The sequence below is a fragment of the Pecten maximus genome, chromosome 16, assembly GCF_902652985.1.
Source record: "Pecten maximus chromosome 16, xPecMax1.1, whole genome shotgun sequence".
Classification (NCBI taxonomy): Eukaryota; Metazoa; Mollusca; class Bivalvia; order Pectinida; family Pectinidae; genus Pecten; species Pecten maximus.
The window spans coordinates 2,109,590-2,123,459 of NC_047030.1; the positions used below are offsets into that span (position 1 = coordinate 2,109,590).

Sequence of the window (13,870 nt, forward strand, 5' to 3'; positions counted from 1 at the left end):
TATAAGTTGAATATATTTTTTATGTTATGGACTTATAGAATTTAATTTTGTATGAAACGCGCATTTCCATTGGCTGAAATAATTTTGTTATACCTCCATAACAAATTTTTTGACGTTGCGAAATGTAACGTCATTTTTGATTGGCTGATGACGTTGCGTAATAATCTATCACAGAAAAGAGTTCGCCAAAGAAAGTGAAATATCTTGGTGTGTATAAGACGAAATTAAATTATAAGAATTAACATTAATTTTTTTTTTTTGTTATACAGTCATAACATAAAAAACTTACACTCCAGTTTTTTCTGTTATGACTGTATAACAGAAAAAATAATTGATGTTAATCCTTAAATAACACAAAAACCCGGAGTGCACTCTCATCATCAACTTTAGAGAATACTCCGTTTTATTGTGTTATACCTCCATAACATGAAAAAAATATTCAAATCAATCGTTAAACAAACAGACCAGTTATCCCATACAACATCAATCAGTGCATTCAAGTGATAATCTAAGGAAGAGAACTTATAAATAGATGTCTGATGTATATTTGCTAATTTATCTTTTAGTAAATAAAACCATTGGACTTATCAAAATCCGTAGGCTATAAAAGATTATTATACCTTTACGTTATTTTCTCTATATAAAAGTAATGTGATAATTTGACTATCAGCCTCGAGAGGATTGCGCAGGTGTTTCCAGGACTATAAATGTAAAGGTATAATAAAACAGTTATCAAATGTGGTAAGTTCGGGCAATAGTAATTTCGTCAGCCCCTCAGCAACAACTGTTTCCCTCGGGCTAAAGCCCTCGTGCAACAGTTGTTGCTTCGGGGCTGACAAAATTACTATCGCCCTCATACCCATTTGATAACTGTATAATATATCATAGTGACCAAATCCTTTTTGTTATCTAGCAAAATGGCAGATTTATATAAAGACGGGTTAAAATCCCACCGCTTAACCAGTGCAATTTTCAAAACTTATTAACAATATAAGAAATTGACCTTGTGAATATATATATATATAAACTGAGTGAACCAAGCTACATTTATTTATATAAGAGGATCAGAGACTTGTATTGTGATATACAAGTCTCTGAGAGGATGAAGTATTTATAAATCACTAGCCGGTCGATCAGCTGACAGTGCGGAGAAGACGGGCATTTTCTACTCGATTATTATAGTCGCCCGTGTCCTGGGCCAGAAAGACTGCGTGGTAGGCCTGTAGGTAGGCCCTATTTTGGTCCTCTAGATCAGGCTACAAACTATTGACTCGAGGACTGCAACAAGTAGGTAGTTCACTACATGCACACAGTTCAATGTGCAGTTACTCACGATCAGCTGTGAGTTTAAGTGCCCATGCAGAGCCGAGAAGTGTCGGGAACTGTGTCAGCGGTGTAAGCTTGTTATCATGGCTAATTGGGTCAACTTCCAGTTGTGCATTTTAACTGTTTTCTCTAGTGCGTGTGCACTTGTGAGTCCACCAAAAGAACTACCAGTGAGTTTAATGACTTCTTGTTCAGCTTCAGTAGAAGGATATGGAATCGTTAATTTAACGCCTTTGGACAACATTAAAGAAGATTCGTCAAAAAGACCGAGGTGAGGCTGCAATAACCAGCTGGCTACATGTATATATAGGTCACCGTACCGTATTAATGTCAAACGGCCAGCTCCTAAACGAGAGCAGCTGGCTACATGTATACATAGGTTACTGTACCGTATTAATGTCAAACGGCCAGCTCCTAAACGAGAGCAGCTGGCTACATGTATATATAGGTTACCGTACCGTATTAAATCTGTCAAACGGCCAGCTCCTAAACGAGATCATGAGCGCGATAGCGTTCAGCATGTTAAACATAAAATGTAATGCATTGAAATAATTTTCAACTAGTTTTAACTCATTTAAGTTATTAAGCATTTAACACATTAAATTTGTACTTCACATTTTAATGATGCGTTGAATATGTTAGTGGTGACAGAGAAATCATGCCTTATAGGCTATAGGGATTGACAGATAAATCACACCCCAGGGGTGACAGATATCGCACCATAGGGGGTGACAGATATCACACCCTAGGGGTGACAGAGATATCACACCCTAGGGGTGACAGAAATATCACATTCTAGGGCCGGGGGTGAAAGAGATATAACACCCTAGGGGGTGACAGAGATATCACATCCTAGGGGGTGACAGAGATATCACACCCTAGAGGTGACATAGATATCACATCCTAGGGGGTGACAGAGATATCACATCCTAGGGGGTGACAGAGATATCACATCCTAGGGGGTGACAGAGATATCACACCCTAGAGGTGACAGAGATATCACATCCTAGGGGGTGACAGAGATATCACACCCTAGAGGTGACAGAGATATCACATCCTAGGGGTAACAGAGATATCACATCCTAGGGGTGACAGAGATATCACACCCTACATGGGTGACAGAGACATCACATCCTAGGGGTGACAGAGATATCACACCCTAGAGGTGACAGAGATATCACATCCTAGGGGTGACAGAAATATCACATCCTAGGGGTAACAGAGATATCACATCCTAGGGGTGACAGATATCACACCCTAGGGGTGACAGAGATATCACACTCTAGGGGTTGACAGAGATATCACACCCTAGGGGTGACAGAGATATCACACCCTAGAGGTGACAGATATCACACCCTAGGGGTGACAGAGATATCACATCCTAGGGGTGACAGATATCACACCCTAGGGGTGACAGAGATATCACACTCTAGGGGTTGACAGAGATATCACACCCTAGGGGTGACAGAGATATCACATCCTAGGGGTGACAGAGATATCACACCCTAGGGGGTGACAGAGATATCACATCCTAGGGTTGACAGAGATATCACATCCTAGGGGTGACAGAGATATCACATCCTAGGGGTGACAGAGATATCACATCCTAGGGGTAACAGAGATATCACATCCTAGGGGTGACAGATATCACACCCTAGGGGTGACAGAGATATCACACTCTAGGGGTTGACAGAGATATCACACCCTAGGGGTGACAGAGATATCACACCCTAGAGGTGACAGAGATATCACATCCTAGGGGTGACAGAGATATCACATCCTAGGGATGACAGAGATATCACATCCTAGGGGTGACAGAGATATCACATCCTAGGGGTAACAGAGATATCACACCCTAGGGGTTGACAGAGATATCACACCCTATGGGTGACAGAGATATCACATCCTAGGGGTGACAGAGATATCACACCCTAGGGGTGACAGAGATATCACACCCTAGGGGGTGACAGAGATATCACACCCTAGGGTTGACAGAGATATCACATCCTAGGGGTGACAGAGATATCACACCCTAGGGGTTGACAGAGATATCACACCCTAGGGGTTGACAGAGATATCACACCCTATGGGTGACAGAGATATCACACCCTAGGGGTGACAGAGATATCACATCCTAGGGGTTGACAGAGATATCACATCCTAGGGGTTGACAGAAATATCACATTCTAGGGGTGACAGAGATATCACATTCTAGGGGGTGACAGAGATATCACACCCTAGGGGTGACAGAGATATCACATTCTAGGGGGTGACAGAGATATCACACCCTACATGGGTGACAGAGATATCACATCCTAGGGGTGACAGAGATATCACATTCTAGGGGGTGACAGAGATATCACACCCTAGGGGTGACAGAGATATCACATTCTAGGGGGTGACAGAGATATCACACCCTACATGGGTGACAGAGATATCACATCCTAGGGGGTGACAGAGATATCACACCCCATGGGTGACAGATAAATCACACCCTAGGGGTGACAGAGATATCACACCCTAGGGTTGACAGAGAAATCTTGAACAAGTAAATTTAAATGTTAGACACATCTGTGAATGATGGAAGAAAATGTGAGCATGATGCCATTGGAATGGACACGTTTCAGCATTGTAAAACAACGTACCTGTGTATATATGGCAAGCCGTTTTAACATTTAATCCCATTTCCTCTTAAGGGGATGTTTTTTCACTTAAGTGAAAAAGGAATTTCACTTAAGTGAAAAAAGAATTTCACTTAAGTGAAAAAAAACATAATGCAAATAATTTATTCACCTTAAGGTGAAAAGAATTTCACTTGAGTGAAATTCTTTTTCACTTAAGTGAAATAAAACATAATGCAAATAAATGTTAATATCCCTTAAGACAAAAAGAATTTCACTTTAGTGAAAAAAAATTATGTGCAGACATAATGAAAAATACTTGTCCCTTAAGTGAAATTCTTTTCATCTTAAGGTAAATAAAACTGACCATATGTCCATAAAGTCACTCTGTCCTCCTATCCACCCCATGGTATAATGGAATGAACCCCTTCGGCCTGTCAACTAAGAAACAGCGTGAGTAAACTTTAACTTTGATACGTTCTTATCACTTATCATAAGGGAAATAAATAAAACATAGATTTAATGGAAATAAAACATAAGTGAAAGTAAATCATATGGGAAATAGTATTGATTTTACCAACAACAAATGAAGTAGGGAAAAGGTCTCGAATTGGTCAGAAATTAAACACCCAATGCTTGGTCACTAGATGGACTAGTCCATATCTGATTCATGAGAGTGGGTGTCCGATTTACTCAACAGCAGCATTTGCATTATGTTTTATTTCACTTAAGTGAAATTCTTTTTCACTTAAGTGAAATAAAACATAATGCAAAAAAAGTCTTTTAACCTTAAGGTAAAGTATTTCACTTAAGTGAAATAAATTTGAAGCATATTTTACCTTAAGAGGAAACGGGATTAAATGTTAAAACGGCTTGCCATATGTATATTCATATGAATGCATCAACACAATCTGCTGTTTGTGTAGAAAGTAAACTTGCATTCACATGTACATCGCAAAGTATAGATAAATAAATGCATCAAGTTCTAGAGATGTGGTAAAAAACATTAATTTTTGATGAAATTCTGAGTCAGGAATGTGTTTTGTAGCACTCTCCTATTTGTCCTTGAAGAAACTGTTTAAACTTGGAGTGTGTTATATTGGTGTGGAGTTACCTGTTCTACACTACATATTATCCTGATGTGGTTGATTTATAGACAGTAATAAAGACTAAACAACACTCTTATCTACACATTTCAGATTTTTAATTTATTTCTTGTTATCAATTTGTGTGCTCATAGCTAAAGAATTACTGTATTTATATATCCTGCAGTAACTTGTAGGACTTGAAATGGCTACAGTAAGGGTCTGCCTGTCTGACCACTTAGGTCCTCCAAAAGGCTACAGTAAGGGTCACCTGCCTGTCTGACCACTTAGGTCCTCCAAAAGGCTACAGTAAGGGTCACCTGCTTGTCTGACCACTTGGGTCCTCCAAAAGGCTACAGTAAGGGTCACCTGACTGTCTGACCACTTAGGTCCTCCAAAAGGCTACAGTAAGGGTCACCTGACTGTCTGACCACTTAGGTCCTCCAAAAGGCTACAGTAAGGGTCACCAGCCTGTCTGACCACTTAGGTCCTCCAAAAGGCTACAGTAAGGGTCACCTGACTGACCACTTAGGTCCTCCAAAAGGCTACAGTAGGGGTCACCTGACTGTCTGACCACTTAGGTCCTCCAAAAGGCTACAGTAGGGGTCACCTGACTGTCTGACCACTTAGGTCCTCCAAAAGGCTACAGTAAGGGTCACCTGACTGTCTGACCACTTAGGTCCTCCAAAAGGCTACAGTAGGGGTCACCTGACTGTCTGACCACTTAGGTCCTCCAAAAGGCTACAGTAGGGGTCACCTGACTGTCTGACCACTTAGGTCCTCCAAAAGGCTACCGTAAGGGTCACCTGACTGTCTGACCACTTAGGTCCTCCAAAAGGCTACAGTAGGGGTCACCTGACTGTCTGACCACTTAGGTCCTCCAAAAGGCTACAGTAAGGGTCACTTCCCTGTCTGACCACTTAGGTCCTCCAAAAGGCTACAGTAAGGGTCACCTGACTGTCTGACCACTTAGGTCCTCCAAAAGGCTACAGTAGGGGTCACCTGACTGTCTGACCACTTAGGTCCTCCAAAAGGCTACAGTAGGGGTCACCTGACTGTCTGACCACTTAGGTCCTCCAAAAGGCTACAGTAAGGGTCACTTCCCTGTCTGACCACTTAGGTCCTCCAAAAGGCTACAGTAAGGGTCACCTGACTGTCTGACCACTTAGGTCCTCCAAAAGGCTACAGTAGGGGTCACCTGACTGTCTGACCACTTAGGTCCTCCAAAAGGCTACAGTAAGGGTCACCTGACTGTCTGACCACTTAGGTCCTCCAAAAGGCTACAGTAAGGGTCACCTGACTGTCTGACCACTTAGGTCCTCCAAAAGGCTACAGTAAGGGTCACCTGACTGTCTGACCACTTAGGTCCTCCAAAAGGCTACAGTAGGGGTCACCTGACTGTCTGACCACTTAGGTCCTCCAAAAGGCTACAGTAAGGGTCACCTGACTGTCTGACCACTTAGGTCCTCCAAAAGGCTACAGTAGGGGTCACCTGACTGTCTGACCACTTAGGTCCTCCAAAAGGCTACAGTAGGGGTCACCTGACTGTCTGACCACTTAGGTCCTCCAAAAGGCTACAGTAAGGGTCACCTGACTGTCTGACCACTTAGGTCCTCCAAAAGGCTACAGTAGGGGTCACCTGACTGTCTGACCACTTAGGTCCTCCAAAAGGCTACAGTAAGGGTCACTTCCCTGTCTGACCACTTAGGTCCTCCAAAAGGCTACAGTAAGGGTCACCTGACTGTCTGACCACTTAGGTCCTCCAAAAGGCTACAGTAGGGGTCACCTGACTGTCTGACCACTTAGGTCCTCCAAAAGGCTACAGTAGGGGTCACCTGACTGTCTGACCACTTAGGTCCTCCAAAAGGCTACAGTAAGGGTCACTTCCCTGTCTGACCACTTAGGTCCTCCAAAAGGCTACAGTAAGGGTCACCTGACTGTCTGACCACTTAGGTCCTCCAAAAGGCTACAGTAGGGGTCACCTGACTGTCTGACCACTTAGGTCCTCCAAAAGGCTACAGTAAGGGTCACCTGACTGTCTGACCACTTAGGTCCTCCAAAAGGCTACAGTAAGGGTCACCTGACTGTCTGACCACTTAGGTCCTCCAAAAGGCTACAGTAAGGGTCACCTGCCTGTCTGACCACTTGGGTCCTCCAAAAGGTTGTTTTTGTACTATAATGAAATGTTGTTTTTGTACTATAATGAAATGTTGTTTTTGTACTGTCATGAAATGTTGTTTTTGTACTGTCATGAAATGTTGTTTTTGTACTATTATGAAATGTTGTTTCTGTATATCAGGAGATGTTGTTTTTGTACTATAATGAAATGTTGTTTTTGTACTATAATGAAATGTTGTTTCTGTATAACATGAAATGTGGTTTTTGTACTTTAATGAAATGTTGTTTTGTTACTATCATGAAATGTCGTCAAGCCCCTTATGTTATAAGAATATGAGTAATCACCAATTAAGCTACAGATTTTTATACTGTTTTAAGAATAAATAAAGATAGAAAAGTGAATGATTCTCTGTTTAATATTTCGTATGACAGAAAATACTGATATTTTCACCAGGTATATACAATGTATCTACACATACTTAAATTGTATCTTTCTCCCTGTTATGCTCTATATATTATATACATAATTTTGGAAGCTCATTATCAGATGAGAACAAAGGGCAGTTTTCATTGTTTAAACTCAGTATCATGTTTATATAATCTGGTAATATAAGCTTTCATTGTAAACAGATTAAACTTTAATTTGCTACATAAACAAGTATATCATGGGTGTCTGTGTAATAGTCCAGAATATTTGACACGAGGTACTGGTAATCGACCGATGTTCTATTGCACGAGGCTCCAGGGATCATAGGTTGATTAACAGTGCAGAGGGTCAAATATTCTGGACTATTGGACATTCTATGCAGGAGGTACAAATATATTTTCTACCACAATACCCTGTGTTATTCAACTCTCAGACCATCAGTTAATAATTACAGCTGTTGATTAACAATCTGTTTATACCACACGTGGTATAAACTCTGTACGCATTTTGATTGGATAACACGGTGAACTTTGACCCAAGCTGCAATTGTTATTGACGTCATCAATAATCTAATGACGTCACATCACCGGGTCCCGGACGTCACCGGTACACTTTATTTGCATACGCGAAATTATACTTGGCCACATTTCCCTTTGATTCAAGCCGATATTATTGTGGTAGAAACAGGTTACACGACTCGAAATTGTTGGATATGGAATTTATTTCACACTCATAAGTTATTTTTTAAAAGTTGCAAAGAACACTCACTAAAGCTTGTGTCTTTTGTAACTTTTAAAAAATAACTTACTCGTGTGAAATAAATTCCATATCCAACAACCACTTGTTGTGTTACCTCTAGATCTATATACATGATACTAGGTAGAATTCTCTAAACACATACAATATACATCCAAGTAATCTCCATTTCACAGAGATTGTACATGAAAATCCCTGGAATTGTGAAGATGTCTTTCCGGATATATTGTTAGTTTAAGTACATCATTATTAAGCCAGTATCGACGTAGGGCAATACATGCCTGATACAAAATGGGATTACTTTTGAAATAATTTTCTATGAAAATAAATAATTAATTGTACATGCAATCTAACGGAGCGGACAAAACACAGGCTGAGGACAGTATAAATCTATTTCTGGTGCTGAATGGAAACAATAGAATGGAATTGAAATCTAGTACCATACAATGTACATGTATATCATATAAAAATCAAGTCATCAGTGTATTAATTACTACAAGTGTATAGAGCCAAATTGACGTTTTAAGTTAATGACAAAAACTATATGTGTGATCATTAATTTATGCATACACTTTACTTTAATCTGTTTTATCAAGGTTAGTAATTAGGTCACATGTCGCAGTGTATTGTTAGGTGTACCTGTCACTTACATGTACAATTTAGTTTTCCTTGGTCGGTATTTTTTTATTTAATTTGCAAATATTGACTTCCCCTCCGTCCTTTCTTTTTCAGATTCTACATCATATACAAAGATCCAGGTGACGTTTACAGAATCACGTATAACTATACATTTAACCCCTGTAGCCACTTTAATGAACCAGAGGATCCTCATCAAGTCGATGGATTTGGAGACGAATGTATCCATGTAGCTGTAAGTGACTAGTTATTACAATCTAAGTAGAACCAAATGCTAGTTATTAAGTTTTGCAAAATGCTGGTTATTGAGGTTTAAAAGATGCTGGTTAAAGATGTTTGCAAAATTCTGGTTATTGTGGTTTGCAAAATGTAGGTTATGGAGGTTGAAAAATTCAGGTAATCAAAGTTTGCAAATACTGGGGTATCGAGGTTTTCAAAATGCCGGTATAATCAGGTTTGCAAAATGCTGGTTATCTAGTTTTACAAAATGCTGGTTATCTAGTTTTACAAAATGCTGATCATTGAACTTTGCAAAATGCTGGTTATAGAATAAGATATTTGCAAAATACTGGTTATCAAGGTTTGCAAACTGCTGCATAGATACCGTATTTGACTTAATAAGGGCGCAGGGCACGGGTAATTGACAGTGGGGGCGCCCTTATTAAGATTAGTTATTCTGAAGTTTTATGAAACAGACTATACCTTATAGCAGAATACCAAAAGTTGAGGAAACGGTAAAATATTCAGTCATAAAAATATTCCAGATGAAGATATCTAATCATTATCATATATTAAGCTTAAACACCACTTGAATACTCCTGTAAACTTTGTAAACCATGCCAGCTGATCTTTAAACCAGAGAACGTGTGTTCCACCATTTATGTTCAATGGAACTCTTTTGTGTTCTATTTATAGAAACAGGTGATTTCCCAGATCATATCAGACATCGTTTTCTTTGACCTAATAATTGATTTACAATGTCTTTTACTAGCTTTCTGTTCTGAACAAAAGTTATTTATCAACAAGAATAAAGTCTTTACTTTACCTTCAAATAAAGATGGTAAGTTATTATTTATATGTGTGTTTAGTTTTGGGTGCTCTTTGTACTGACATGTCATCTGTAGCCTGTAGGAATACACAAAATGTGGCGAAAACATGTGTTTCAGTTACTTAATTCGCTGAAGAAAATATTTCACATGAATTATTACCTTTGAACACCATTTTGACACTCAGTCAAAGATTTATTTCCTTGAAAAAAGGTAGGGGCGCCCTTATTAGTGCAGGCGCCCTTATTAGGTCAAATACGGTATATGTTTAAAAAATACTGGTTATAGAGGTTTGCAAACTGCTAATTATTTAAGTTTGCAAAATAATGAAGTTTTCAACAGTTGTAAATGCATATATGGTTAACACCAAAAGTAAGTAAAATGTGCTTTCAGGAAATGTGCATGGTGCAGCATATTTTAATTACTATTAAATGTGAATTGTTTATTAAACATTAGTTACATGTAGGAATTTTGTTAAAGGGATTTGAGCCTGATCTGATGCAACAGCTTATGATTTGAGAATTAGTCTGTTTGATGTTTTCTTTTTCAGTTGTGCAAGTTCAATAACGACGTCAAAAGATATTATTACTATCCATATGGATTACAGAAATCTGCCAGGTTTTCAGCAAATGTTTTGGAAAATGAATCCGACTCTGCCGAAGTTTATCTTTCCTACACAGGAAGTGGGTATGTATTATCAGGGCACCCTGAGTTGTATTGTTGAGGCCGCGGTGGCCGAGTGGTTAAGGTGTCCAACACTTTAACACTAGCCCTCCACCTCTGGGTTGCGAGTTCGAAACCTACGTGGGGCAGTTGCCAGGTACTGACTGTAGGCCGGTGGTTTTTCTCCGGGTACTCCGGCTTTCCTCCACATCCAAAACCTGGCATGTCCTTAAATGACCCTGGCTGTTAATAGGACGTTAAACAAAAACAAACCAAACCAAAGTATTGTTGAGAGAGAGACAACCAAATATAATATACAGTTTAATATGCCGACAGTGGCAAGTGTAGTCTGATCACGTTAGCCCGGGTATGTATATACCCCCCGGTAGGTCCATATAGAAGCCTGACCTGGTGTAGACTTCACAAATTGTAGTCACGCACGACCGAACCTCATCTTCAGGACGAGCTGACATAACAGAGGGTGGGTAGATATATAAAGTGGGTATAACAGAGGATGGGTAGATATATAAAGTGGGTATAACAGAGGATAGGTAGATATATAAAGTGGGTATAACAGAGGATGGGTAGATATATAAAGTGGGTAACAGAGGATGGGTAGATATATAAAGTGGGTATAACAGAGGATGGGTAGATATATAAAGTGGGTATAACAGAGGATGGGTAGATATATAAAGTGGGTATAACAGAGGATGGGTAGATATATAAAGTGGGTATAACAGAGGATGGGTAGATATATAAAGTGGGTATAACAGAGGATGGGTAGATATATAAAGTGAGTAACAGAGGATGGGTAGATATATAAAGTGGGTATAACAGAGGATGGGTAGATATATAAAGTGGGTATAACAGAGGATGGGTAGATATATAAAGTGGGTATAACAGAGGATGGGTAGATATATAAAGTGGGTATAACAGAGGATGGGTAGATATATAAAGTGGGTATAACAGAGGATGGGTAGATATATAAAGTGGGTATAACAGAGGATAGGTAGATATATAAAGTGGGTATAACAGAGGATGGGTAGATATATAAAGTGGGTATAACAGAGGATGGGTAGATATATAAAGTGGGTATAACAGAGGATGGGTAGATATATAAAGTGGGTAACAGAGGATGGGTAGATATATAAAGTGGGTATAACAGAGGATGGTTAGATATATAAAGTGGGTATAACAGAGGATAGGTAGATATATAAAGTGGGTATAACAGAGGATGGGTAGATATATAAAGTGGGTATAACAGAGGATGGGTAGATATATAAAGTGGGTAACAGAGGATAGTAGATATATAAAGTGGGTAACAGAGGATGGGTAGATATATAAAGTGGGTATAACAAAGGATGGGTAGATATATAAAGTGGGTATAACAGAGGATAGGTAGATATATAAAGTGGGTATAACAGAGGATAGGTAGATATATAAAGTGGGTAACAGAGGATGGGTAGATATATAAAGTGGGTAACAGAGGATGGGTAGATATATAAAGTGGGTAACAGAGGATGGGTAGATATATAAAGTGGGTATAACAGAGGATGGGTAGATATATAAAGTGGGTATAACAGAGGATGGGTAGATATATAAAGTGGGTAACAGAGGATGGGTAGATATATAAAGTGGGTAACAGAGGATGGGTAGATATATAAAGTGGGTATAACAGAGGATGGGTAGATATATAAAGTGGGTATAACAGAGGATGGGTAGATATATAAAGTGGGTAACAGAGGATGGGTAGATATATAAAGTGGGTATAACAGAGGATTGGTAGATATATAAAGTGGGTAACAGAGGATGGGTAGATATATAAAGTGGGTATAACAGAGGATGGGTAGATATATAAAGTGGGTATAACAGAGGATGGGTAGATATATAAAGTGGGTATAACAGAGGATGGGTAGATATATAAAGTGGGTAACAGAGGATGGGTAGATATATAAAGTGGGTATAACAGAGGATGGGTAGATATATAAAGTGAGTAACAGAGGATGGGTAGATATATAAAGTGGGTATAACAGAGGATGGGTAGATATATAAAGTGGGTATAACAGAGGATGGGTAGATATATAAAGTGGGTATAACAGAGGATGGGTAGATATATAAAGTGGGTAACAGAGGATGGGTAGATATATAAAGTGGGTATAACAGAGGATGGGTAGATATATAAAGTGGGTATAACAGAGGATGGGTAGATATATAAAGTGGGTAACAGAGGATGGGTAGATATATAAAGTGGGTATAACAGAGGATGGGTAGATATATAAAGTGGGTATAACAGAGGATGGGTAGATATATAAAGTAGGTAACAGAGGATGGGTAGATATATAAAGTGGGTATAACAGAGGATGGGTAGATATATAAAGTGGGTATAACAGAGGATGGGTAGATATATAAAGTGGGTATAACAGAGGATGGGTAGATATATAAAGTGGGTAACAGAGGATGGGTAGATATATAAAGTGGGTATAACAGAGGATGGGTAGATATATAAAGTGGGTAACAGAGGATGGGTAGATATATAAAGTGGGTATAACAGAGGATGGGTAGATATATAAAGTGGGTATAACAGAGGATGGGTAGGTATATAAAGTGGGTAACAGAGGATGGGTAGATATATAAAGTGGGTAACAGAGGATGGGTAGATATATAAAGTGGGTATAACAGAGGATGGGTAGATATATAAAGTGCTTTAATGAAACTTGATATAAAGATGAGGGAGATTTTATGTTATATTTCAGATCTGTGTCCATGAAAAAGACGACCATTAAGCTAATGTGTAATAGATCATTAGTCGATCCTGAAGATGCAATCTTTTCTATCCAGAAGGATGATGAACGGTTGGGCATTGTAAGTCACAATTCACCTGGTTCCTGAGGTATTAATGTTAATCTAGACTAGATCTTGTACCACAGCTTTAAAGCTATAAGCCAGCCGTTTGAGTGAAAAAAAAGGGATATCATTCCTGACAATAAGCCCTGCATGCATGCATGCATCTCTGGCAATTAAATCCCATCTCTGACAATTAAATCCCATATCTGACAATTTAATCCCATCTCTGACAATGAAATCCCATAAATCCCATCTCTGACAATTAAATCCCATATCTGACAATTAAATCCCATAATATCTGACAATGAAATCCCATCTCTGACAATTAAATCCCATATCTGACAATTA

The 13,870-nt window shown here is 39.1% G+C and overlaps 1 protein-coding gene across 1 annotated transcript in view; it reads left to right on the plus strand.

The window, feature by feature from the left end:
• The first annotated feature begins 1,199 nt into the window (after positions 1-1,199).
• The window catches only part of LOC117344520 (probable serine/threonine-protein kinase drkD), a 36,820-nt gene continuing 24,149 nt past the window's right edge, over positions 1,200-13,870 (plus strand). The window contains exons 1-4 of the mRNA XM_033907283.1: positions 1,200-1,597; positions 9,066-9,204; positions 10,566-10,702; positions 13,432-13,540. Of these exons, the coding sequence (XP_033763174.1) occupies positions 1,410-1,597; positions 9,066-9,204; positions 10,566-10,702; positions 13,432-13,540 (573 nt within the window). The 5' untranslated portion in view covers positions 1,200-1,409. The remainder of the gene's footprint in view (positions 1,598-9,065; positions 9,205-10,565; positions 10,703-13,431; positions 13,541-13,870) is intronic.